Here is an 11864-nt window from a genome sequence, read left to right as displayed (position 1 = left end):
TTCCTCCTATTAGAGAAAGGTCACTACATGTAGGTGTTATACTGTGTGCTCAATTAATTAATAATTAATATTTAAATATTTACAGGGCTTTTGGCTTGGCAGTATTTTCCCTTTCTAGTCTACTGGGTTCACTTCCAAGCGCCAGCTCTAATACAACACCCAGTGTTTGTGTCTGATAATTGAAGCAGGAGAACTGTGGCAAACAATGAAATCACATGGTTTTGGGTTTAGAGAGAAAAGAAACAAAAACTGTTACATTCACATAATAGTGGTCAAGTCTCCCCAGTCAACTTGATCATAGGTTCATAGGTTCATAAGGTTGGAAAGGACCTACAAGATCATCTAGTCCAACCATCCTCCTATCACTATCCCTACCCAACGACTAAATCAAATCCCTTAGCACCTCATCTAAACGCTTCTTGAACAGCGCTAGGGATGGTGCCTCAACCACCTCCCTAGGCAGGCCATTCCAGTGCCTGACCACTCTTTCAGAAAAAAAATGTTTCCTCAGGTCTAATCTAAACCTTCCCCGGCGCAACTTGTGGCCATTCCCTCTCGTCCTGTCTTTATTTATCAGGGAGAAGAGGCCCACCCCCTCCTCACCACAACCCCCCTTCAGGAAGTGGTAGAGTGCAATAAGGTCTCCTCTGAGCCTCCTCTTCTCCAGACTAAACAATCCCAGCTCCCTCAGCCGCTCCTCATAAGACTTGTGCTCCAGACCCCTCACCAGTTTTGTTGCCCTTCTCTGAACACGCTCCAGGGCCTCAATGTCCTTCTTGTAGTGAGGGGCCCAAAACTGAACACAGTACTCGAGGTGCAGCCGTACCAGAGCTGAGTACAGGGGGATGATCACCTCCCTGCTCCTGCTGGCTACACTACTTCTAATACAGGCCAGGATGCTGTTGGCCTTCTTGGCCACCTGGGCACACTGCCGGCTCATGTTAAGCCGAGCATCAACCAACACCCCCAGGTCCTTTTCCTCTCTACATTCTTCAAGCCATTCTGCCCCAAGCCTATAGCATTGCATGGGGTTATTGTGGCCAAAGTGCAGGACCCGGCACTTGGCCTTATTGAACTTCATCCCATTGAGCCCAGCCCAGCTGTTCAGCCTATCCAAATCCCTCTGAAGGGCCTCCCTACCCTCAGGCAGTTTGACACATCCTCCCAACTTGGTGTCATCTGCAAACTTACTGAGGGTACACTCAATTCCCTCATCTAGGTCATCAATAAAGATATTAAACAAGATGGGCCCCAAAACTGACCCTTGGGGGACACCACTCGTAACAGGACACCAGCTGGACTTAACTCCATTAACCACTACCCTCTGGGCATGGCCCTCCAGCCAGTTCTCCACCCAGAGAAGAGTGAACCTGTCCACACCACGGGCTGTCAGTTTCCTCAGGAGAATACTATGGGAGACTGTGTCAAAGGCCTTGCTGAAGTCCAGGTAGACTACGTCAACAGCCTTTCCCTCATCTACCTGTCTGGTCACCCAGTCATAGAAGGAGATGAGGTTGGACAACCACAACTTGCTCTTTGTGAACCTGTGCTGGCTGGGTCTGATCCCCTGGTTGCCAAGCATGTGCCGTGTGAACTCCCTCAAGATCATCTGCTCCATAACTTTCCCTGATACTGAGGTTAGGCTGACAGGCCTGTAGCTCCCTGAATATTCCTTATGGCCTTTCTTGTAGACTGGAGTCACATTGGCAAGCCTCCAAACTTGTGGGACCTCTCCAGATAACCAGGAATGCTGATAGATGGCAGAAAGTGGCAGCACCCTTGGCTGGATCCCATCTGGTCCCATGTACTTGTGGCAGTTCAGATGGAGGAGCAGGTCTCTGACTGCATCTGCTAGGATCACCGGGGGTGTATTATGCACTCCGTCCCAGACTACCAGGTCAGGGCAAAAAGTAGCCTTGAGGATAACTATCTATTAAAGAGAGATGTGCAGAAGGCATTGAGAACATCAGCCTAGTCCTTATCCTCTGGTTGCATTCCCTGCCGCATCAAGTAAAGGAGAGAAATTCTCCTTAGTTCTTCTTTTACTATTTGTAAAAGGATTTTCTGCTCTCCTTTACTGCAGTAGCCAGTCTAATCAAACTGTAATTCATATATATTTATATGTGGCCTATTCTCATCTGTACCTTACTACCTACCATTTACTTGTTCACACCCAGCTTAACTTACCTATTTGTCCCTCACCTTTCCACAGGGACCCTCCTAAACAATTTGGGTAACTTCTTTTCTCAACTGCAGTATATAATCTTTTTTTCCTGGCAATACAGCCTTCCAGATTTTGGAGTTATTTCCCCCACACTCCCCCAAGAAGCAATGATCCACTGAATAAGTAGTACTCTAAAGGCCCTTTCAGAGTCACAAAATAATAAATAATATGGCTAAGACTGGGCATCCCTCTTCAACTACTGTATCTCAGAACAGAACTTAAAGCTGTTAGTCATGTTACTGGATTTGAGACAAACTCTCCATGTTATGGTTTTCTGGATACTTTACAGACACAGCAAAGCTTAGAAGCAAGCCCACAGCCAGCATTCCACTTCTGTTACAAGTGGGAGTTCTCAAAACAACCCTTACAAGCCTCTTCTTAAATGCAGCACAAAGGTAACAGCCCTTTTCAATGTAAAGATGCTATCAAATGAAGAGTCAAGCAAAGGATTACTTTTAATTAATCTTTTCATATCACTGAAAACTGTATAAGTATACATATTTTCAGATATCCCCTTTTTCACTGAAGTACAACATGTATAAAAGGTGACATTTTATGGATAAGACCATTTATTTTAGCAAATAGATGAGTCTTTATGATGAGCTGGATGCTGCAACAGCTGCTCTCTTCGGCTTCGGTGTGGTTCCCTCACGGAATCCATTCCTGTAAGTAATAATACAGTTACCATGTTTTGAAAGGTGACTATTTTCTCCAGACTGTATTATATAATAAGTAATATCATAGATCAAGTTCACCAGCTTCTTTTCAGCTTATCTCAGTAATGCACTGAAATCACTATGAAGTTCATATGTTCAGACATTTTAGTAACAAACATCATTGACAAGCTGTTCAGGCTAAGTGGCATTTTCTTCCCTCTTCTGAGAAAGTGAATTTGTCATATTGAAATAGTAAGACTATTTCAGTAAAAAACTCAGTAAAATTCAGATGCATCACATCTGCTGAAGTTTTATGTTATACTAAATAACTCAAAGTATTTCAGCCTGTGTCAGTACTGAAAAATCAAGGCTATTTCTTAAAGAAATTTTCTATACTTAAAAAAAAATACAACAAGCACAATAAATGTCAGCTCCAAGCTTGCTGTTGTCTTGTGTGGCACTGATGTTTCATCCACTCTTAAGGGAATGGAGGCTGCAGTTGCACAATGAAGTATTTTCTGGCTGCTGTTGGGAAGGACTGATAATTTAAAATACATATATGTAAAGGATCCCTTAACTATACCTAGAACTAGAACTTAAATTAGGTAATTTTACAGCATAGTACCACCCTTACAGTAACCCCTAAGTACAAATCAAAGCTTTATACGTTCTAGAGATCTATAACAAAATGTGATGCTACAGCTACTTACTGCTAACTGAGCTCCAAGTAACAAAAAAATAGGTATTTCCTTTTTTTTTTTCTTTTTGGATGGCTTATGTATGGAGATTAGAACACATTTCTGCTATAAAAATCCATGAAGGGGTGCAACCAGCAACTCAACTGACTCACAAGTACAAGCAATGGCAAACAAAGCACTATCCCTTTTCAAGGGCAGCCATTTTATTACCATACCCTGTGTTCTGTACTACTCAAGGAAGTTCCATCAGAAGTTCTTATGCATCCTGTATATTACTAATACTAAGCTTTTCAACTTCAAAGCAACATGCCGCATATCCTTTATATCACAGCATATTTTAAAAGAAAGATTGCACCATGTTAAGTGTTCTAAAGAAAAGTGTCTACTCCAGCTGACTGATTTTTAAATCAAGTGAAATCCACACAAGATATGCTACACTGGTTTACAATAAGACACCATACCTGAAGCGACGGTACACCTTTTTCAGGTGCCTCATGCGACCAGTTCCAGTGGTGTTGCGCCTTTTAGCCTTTGCGCTCCAGTTGTCTGGAATGTATAAATTAATGTTAATGTTGCACCGGATTATTTGAACAGCACAACTATTCACTTACATAAGTGAAACAGGTTATAACCAAGGATGATTTTTACACAGTAATGCTACAAACTGCTTATAGTTTGTAATATACAAATTTTACTTAATTTAGTTTCAAAAAGGCTTCAAACAACAAAATAAGAGTACTATTTTGGTCTGAAAAAAAATCAAAAGTCCTGAAGACAAAAATAAGAACAATTTGAACTCAAGTCCATTAGAACTTCCTTACTTACACTTTCTCTTACGCTTGGCAGGGTATCCACATTTCCCACAGGTAGATTTCTGCAGGTGGTACGCCTTGGACCCACATCGACGACACAAGGTATGTGTCTTATTTCGTCTCTTACCGAAGGATGATGTACCCTTCGTCTGAAAAACATGTCAGGACACTTATAAATACCATTAGAACGCTGTAAAGTACATACCTCAAAGCTCATAAAAAAAAAAAGCAGAAGTTCTTTAAACACCGTAAGCGTGACAGTGGCACGTTATGCTCAGTCACCAACCGAGTTTTAACTGTAAGCCTCTTCCATTTTTAGAGAGCTCCCTACACCTCTCTGCACCATCAAACCGTGTCCCTAATCCTCCGCTGAACGAAACTACCCAGCAGTTACCGCCCCCGAACTCACTCAACATTTTTCCAGGTTTGCCCCAGTAAAGTCTGCCATACACTGACCACAGATCACAGCGGATTCCCCTCTTTTAATATCCGCGTTGCCAGAGCCCCGGCTCGCTCAGATCCAGCGCAGCTCTCTTAACTCCCACTTGGGACGAGAAACCTGCGTTCACCCTCCAGAACGAGGCGGGGACTGGGCCCAGCGCCGCGCCCGCCACCAGGCCCTCAGGCCCCGGCCCCACAGCCGCGTCCCCGCAGCGCCATCCCACCACCAGGCCCGGCTGCAGCAGTGCACAGAACCGCCCCGGCCACCGCACAAAGCCCGAGAGCTCCGATAACCCATCGCGGCGCCGGATGCCGGCCGATGCCCGGCGCCCGCTGAGCACAGCTCACCATCTTCGCCGGCCGCCAGCACCAAAGAGGCCGAGCCCCGCCCCGCTTCCGCTATAACCCCACAACTGCTTCCGGTTGCGCGGCGGGGCTCATCGCGGCCGAGCGGAAGTGCATTCCGTGGGCCCGGGTCATTTCCGATGCGGCGCCTCGGGTTTGGCATTGTTTCTGATGGCGTGCTGAGTCGGGTGCGGCTGCCGGGGCACAGACCGAGGGGTGGCTGCCTGTAAATGTGTATTGCGGGTGAAGAAAATGCTTAAGTGAGATTTCTGTGCGCCGCTTTGCACGGGTCAGCTCGTGCCAGTCTGCGGGATCCACCCCTAGTTATAATGAGCTCGCGGAGAGCTGTTCTCGCAGTTAGCATCCAGGACGTTCTGGGCTGCAGAACACACTAAGAGAACAGCCGTAAACAGAGCCAGTGCCCTCCACCGCATCCCGCTGCAACCTGTGTGTTGTCCAAAGCTATCACTGGGGCAAAATAGATTCCAACAAGAGATGCACCACATAAATTCTCATCTGCTAGCCTACTGTACACCTCCAGCATACTTACAGGCTATGGAAAATTACATCTTAGAAGAGGGGCCGGGGTCATTCACTCAGTTCTTCCATTTTGGCAGTTTCTACCCCCAGAATAAAACTGAAGGCAGAGCCCTTTGCCTACATTCACCTTGTATCACCAATTTTACCTGAAAATCTCTGCTCACAGTCTGTCCATGTTCTGCCTGTAGTTAAAAGAGAAATATTTCCAAAGGGAAGTTGTCTCACACGAGGGGTCCAAGGTTGGCTGCATAAATCACCTTTGAGAAGAGCCCTTCTAAAAGCCTAGGCAGCCCCCTTAGGCTAGATACATAGATTGTCAAACATGGTAAGAAGAACTTTGCCCTAATTGAATGGAAATATTTTTAAATAATCTATTTTCTTTCAGAAAATAGAAGGAAAGAGAAAAAGGAGCAAATGGGAGGAAAGAGGGAAGGGTGGGGAAGGCAGGAGAGGGCAGGGCAGGGGAAAGAAAACCGTTTCCTATGGATGAAATGCCATACAGAGAAAAAATGCCTACTATCTCATTACGAATACCTCTTACATGCACAGCAGCTTTGTTGTGCATCTTTCAACTTGTGCCTCCTTTCCTCCTTCTCTCTAGATGTCAGGAATTGGGCATGCTGAGAAGAGGCTGGACTGATGCTATGGCTACAGCCTCCCAGAGAAGTGTACTGCTTTGGTAGCTTGTAAGGATACAGTACTAACGAATTATTCTTATCCACTGTGGGATAAAAAATGATTTAAATGTTTTCAAACAAGCTATGAGAGAAGGACTTTTGCTATTACCATGAAGTCAGTGTTCAGAAACAATGGAAACTTACATGGTGGGGAGTGAGCGAGGCTATGGCTGACCCAACACCACCCAGCAGCTCTCAAGTTCTATGCGAGTTTCAGGTGTGGATTGTGTATGCTGCTGCTTGTGAGCTGCAGCTGGCTTAAACCCATGAGCTCATGTAACAACAGCTACCAAGTGGTACCAGCCTAAATTCAGCACTGGCCAATTCAGTCTTATTCAGTGTGAAAGCAGGTGTTCCAAGTGACAGAGGAGATTTGGATTTCAGAGCTGTCTTTTTGATTCAGGAAACACCTAGGGAGGAATTACTGCATGCACCAGTACAGGCTGGGTGATGACCTGCTGGAGAGGAGCTCTGCTGAGAGGGACCTGGGTGTCCTGGTGGACGATAGGTTGACCATGAGCCAGCAGTGTGCCCTGGTGTCCAAGAGTGCCAATGACATTCTGGGGTGCATTAAAAAGGGCGTGGCCAGGTCAAGGGAGGTGATCCTCCCCCTATATTCTGCCCTGGTGAGGCCTCATCTGGGGTACTGTGTCCAGTTCTGGGCTTTCCAGTATGAAAAAGACATGGATCTCTTGGAAAGAGTCCAGCACAAGGCCACAAAGATGGTGAAGGGCCTGGAGGATCTCCCCTATGAAGAAAGGCTGAGTGAACTGAGTCTGTTTGGCCTTTAGAAAAGAAGACTGAGGGGGGACCTGATCCCGGTTTATAAATGTCTGAGGTGTGGGGGACAAAGTGGTGAGGCCAGACTCTTTTCAGCAGTGTGTGGAGACAGGACAAGGGGGAACGGACAGAAACTGCAGCACAGGAGGTTGTGCACGAATGTGCGCAAGAACTTCTTTACGGTGAGGGTGACGGAGCACTGGCACAGCTGCACAGGGGGGTGGTGGAGTCTCCTTCTCTGGAGATATTCAAGACCTGCCTGGATGCCTACCTGTGCCACCTGGTGTAGGTACCCTGCTTTGGCAACTGGCAGCCCGTGGTGTGGACAGGTTCACTCTTCTCTGGGTGGAGAACTGGCTGGAGGGCCGTGCCCAGAGGGTAGTGGTTAATGGAGTTAAGTCCAGCTGGCGTCCTGTAACGAGTGGTGTCCCCCAAGGGTCAGTTTTGGGGCCCATCTTGTTTAATATCTTTATTGATGACCTAGATGAGGGAATTGAGTGTACCCTCAGTAAGTTTGCAGATGACACAAAGCTGGGAGGATGTGTCAAACTGCCTGAGGGTAGGGAGGCCCTTCAGAGGGATTTGGATAGGCTGAACAGCTGGGCTGAGCAAAATGGGATGAGGTTCAATAAGACCAAGTGCCGGGTCCTGCACTTTGGCCACAATAACCCCATGCAATGCTATAGGCTTGGGGCAGAATGGCTTGAAGAATGTAGAGAGGAAAAGGACCTGAGGGTGTTGGTTGATGCTCGGCTCAACATGAGCCGGCAGTGTGCACAGGTGGCTAAGAAGGCCAACAGCATCCTGGCCTGTATTAGAAATAGTGTAGCCAGCAGGAGCAGGGAGGTGATCATCCCCCTGTACTCAGCTCTGGTGCGGCCGCACCTCGAGTACTGTGTTCAGTTTTGGGCCCCTCACTACAAGAAGGACATTGAGGCCCTGGAGCGTGTTCAGAGAAGGGCAACAAAACTGGTGAGGGGCCTGGAGCACAAGTCTTATGAGGAGCGGCTGAGGGAGCTGGGATTGTTTAGTCTGGAGAAGAGGAGGCTCAGAGGAGACCTTATAGCACTCTACCACTTCCTGAAGGGGGGTTGTGGTGAGGAGGGGGTAGGCCTCTTCTCCCTGATAAGTAATGACAGGACGAGAGGGAATGGCCACAAGTTGCGCCAGGGAAGATTTAGATTAGACCTCAGGAAGCATTTCTTTTCTGAAAGAGTGGTCAGGCACTGGAATGGCCTGCCTAGGGAGGTGGTTGAGGCACCATCCCTAGCGCTGTTCAAGAAGCGTTTAGATGAGGTGCTTAAGGACTTAATTTAGTAGTTGGGTAGAGATAGTGATAGGAGGATGGTTGGACTAGATGATCTTATAGGTCCTTTCCAACCTTATGAACTTATGAACTTATGAACTTATGAACTCAATGACCTCTAGAGGTCCCTTCCAACCCCTACGATTCTGTGATTCAGTGAAACAGCAGTCTGTCACTCCAGCACGTGTCCTGCTGCTACTTCCATAAAGCTCCTGGCATCCAGTCAGTGTTAGAGGATCTGCCTTTGCAATGCCAGCAGATAATATGACCATAGCACCCATCTAGCTAGGGGTTTATTGAATACTGCAGGGGCAGGAGCCTTTCTCTGTAACCCTGTTATAACACCATGTTCTGCAGCCTACCTGATCTGGTTAAGGATCAAAAATTGTAGCCAAATGAAACAGTTAAGATGCCCACTGATTTTTCCTTTTATCCTTCAGTGTGTAAGCTCCTCTGTCTCAGCCTGATCTGGTGTCCTTCTACATTGGAGTGACAACATCAGTAGACAATGGTAGGGCAACTGATGTTGTGTACCTGGACTGCTGCAAAGCCTTTGACACAATCCCAGACCACATCCTTACATCTAAATTAGGAGATTGAGTTTGAAGGATAAGGTTTGATGGATAAGGAATTTTTTGGAAGGTCACCATCAGGGAGTTGTGGTCAACAGCTCTATGTCCAGGTGGATGTGGTGACACGTGGTATGCTCTGAGAGCCTGGCACTCTTAAGCATTTTTATCAGTGGCGTAGTTAATGGGATTGAGTACTCCCTCAGCAAGTTTTGCAGATAGCACCACACTGAGTAATGCAGTTGATAGAACAGGTTGGCCCATAAAAGCCAAGTCTTGCATTTGAGTCGAGTCAATCCCAGATATGCGTACAGACTGGGAGAACTCCTTGAGAGCAGCCCTGCAGAGAAGGACTTTGGGATCTAAGTAGATGAAAAAAAAAATTAAGTTGAGACAGCAGTGTTGCCCTGTGGCCTGAAAGGCTGACAGTATTCTCAGCTGCATTACAAGAGGGGTGGCCAGCAGGTAAAGGAAGATGATCATTCCACTCTACTATGCTATCAGGAGGACTATCTGGATCATTGTGTCCAGGCAATAAAGATGTGGAGCTGTTGAGTGGGGCCAGAGGAGGGCCATGAGGATCATCTAAGGGTTGAAGCACCTCTCCTGTGGAGACAGGCTGAGGTAGATGGGTCTGGAAGGGTTCCGGGGAGACTTCACTGCAATCTTCCAATATGTAAGGGCAGCTTATAAACAAGAGGGACCCTGAAGGCTAACTTTAGACATGTTTGATAGAGCAAGAGGGACTGTTTTTAAACTATAATGAAGGATATTTAGGTTAGATATTAGGAGGAAATTCTTTATTCAGAGGATGAGGCACTGGAACAGGTTTCAAAGAGAAGTTGTAGATGCCTCATCTCTGTAGGCATTCAAGGCCAGGCTGAATAGGGCCTGGGCAGCCTGATCTACGGCCTGATGTAGTGTTTGGCAACTGCTTACAGCAGGGGGTTTCTAAGATTATGACCCCTGAGGTCTCTTCCAGCCCAAGCCATTCTATGATTCTATGGTTCCTATCCTTAGGTCTTCCTGACTTCTTTTGCCTTGTCACTTTCCTGGGGAAGTGGAGGAGCAACACCCAATTTAGTGATACTTGCTTTGCACAGGTTTGATGTTATGCTATTACCTAGCATAGACATGTTCAGCCTATGACCACAGGCTGCAGATGGCCCAGCACAGTTCGTACTGCAGCCTCCCCCTGCCCCACACCATTGTGGCAGTAGCTCTTCCCACAGGGCAGCCTGTCTTGTCCTGTCAGCACCAAATGAAGAGCAGTGCACTATGAACCCTATCTGGGCTGAAACCAGGGCATGGGGTGCAGTGTGATGCCAGCTCAAGTTGTGCCAAGTATATTTATGAAATTTGATATATTGGCTCAACACAGTCCTGTAAACAGCAATAAATATGCATCCATGCTTTCTGTTTTAGTAAAGGAATTTGAAAATGGGTTTCAAGATTGCTAAAAAAATCATCAATTTTTTGGTCTATTTGCAACTCCAATTTTGGTTGACATAAATACATTACTTATGAATTTTCAAATAGAGAGTATAGAGTTGCAATTCAAATTTTGATCATTACCAGACATTTGTAAGCCCTCTCTTACCAGAGAGAAATATACCTCACTTCACATTCATGCCTTATTTGTGTCATCACTTTTGGCAGTACCTACATTTGGGAACATCTGTTTTCAAGGATGAAGCACAGCAAGAGTTCAATTTCACCAAAAATCTGTACCGAACACCTTGAGTCCTCACTAAGAATGGCAACCACTGTCATAATTCCAACTGATTTGCTAGTTTCACAAAAATGAAGTGAAATATCCCTCGAGTTTTATATTTTTGTTGATTTCTTTTTTATACAGTTTAATAAGAGCATTAAAATTAAAATAAAGCTTATTTACACATATTTACAGTAGTTACATATATGCGCTAACTTTCATATATTTAAAGAGAGCTGCTCTAAAGGTAATGCCTCCTGTTTTATTATGCTGTCCCACAGCATCAGAGGCAGATATTGGTGGTTTGGCAGTAAAGACTGAACCTTCCCACCAATGTCCCATTTCATTCTGTTGCTGTTTGACAGGCAGCAGCAGAGGGGCAAGTCTGGCATCTCATATGGAAGTGCATGTGAGGCAAAGGTGCGTCACTGAATTCCTCCATGAGGAAAAAATGTCATCCATTGACATTCGTCAACACTTACTGAATGTCTGTAGAGACCAAACAGTAGATGTAAGCCAGTGGTGAGTGGTGTTTCAGCAGTGACAACAGCAACTGTAGGTTGTCTCCACTGGCACAGATTTTTACAAGCACAGCATGTAGGCTCTTTTTCATCAGTGGCAAAAATACAGAGCTAATCATGGTGACCATGTGGACAAGATAGCATTTTGCAACTGAAAATCTGCTCAGTCAAACAGTGTTCTTGTGCTCTCTATTGTAGTTTCCATGGAAATAAATAGGAGGCATTACTTTTGGAACAACCTCACAGATGTAGCCCAAGACAATTCCTGTTCACTCATGTGGCCCAGGCAAGCCAAAGGGTTAGGACACTCACAAGCTAACAGCATCGTATGAGTGCTGTACAGCTATACAGTCCCTGATAAGACTGTTCAGGGGTTTGCTCCAAACCAGAGTAGTTTTGCTGGTTCTGCAAAACCAGAAAACTGCTGAAAGAACTTTTGTGTGGCAAATAGTGGTCTTTATGGTCTTAAAATGAGAATGGTCTTAAACTGAGACAGGGAAGATATTAGGAGGAAGTTTTTCACACAGAGAGTGGTGACACACTGGAACAGGGTGCCCAAGGAGGTTGTGGATGCCCCATCC

At 45.8% G+C, this 11864-nt stretch overlaps 1 protein-coding gene and 1 non-coding gene across 2 annotated transcripts; both read right to left on the bottom strand.

Moving 5' to 3' along the window:
• Positions 1-2661: 2661 nt before the first annotated feature.
• Positions 2662-5282, bottom strand: RPL37 (ribosomal protein L37). Its single transcript, XM_065739906.1, has 4 exons — positions 5180-5282; positions 4404-4539; positions 4040-4124; positions 2662-2887 (listed from the first exon to the last, which is right to left on the bottom strand). The coding sequence occupies exons 1-4, from the start codon at positions 5180-5182 to the stop codon at positions 2818-2820; spliced, it is 294 nt and encodes a 97-aa protein (XP_065595978.1). The 5' UTR covers positions 5183-5282; the 3' UTR covers positions 2662-2817.
• On the bottom strand, positions 2992-3071 carry LOC136050945 (small nucleolar RNA SNORD72). The gene has a single exon (XR_010622440.1). It is a non-coding gene; the product is annotated as a small nucleolar RNA SNORD72 (small nucleolar RNA).
• Positions 5283-11864: the final 6582 nt, after the last annotated feature.

This window comes from Cyrtonyx montezumae, unplaced genomic scaffold, assembly GCF_038088225.1.
Source record: "Cyrtonyx montezumae isolate F1298 unplaced genomic scaffold, pur_monq_1.0 scaffold_25, whole genome shotgun sequence".
Lineage (NCBI taxonomy): Eukaryota > Metazoa > Chordata > Aves > Galliformes > Odontophoridae > Cyrtonyx > Cyrtonyx montezumae.
Note: the sequence above shows the minus strand (reverse complement) of the source record. Positions and strands in the feature narration are given on the sequence as shown.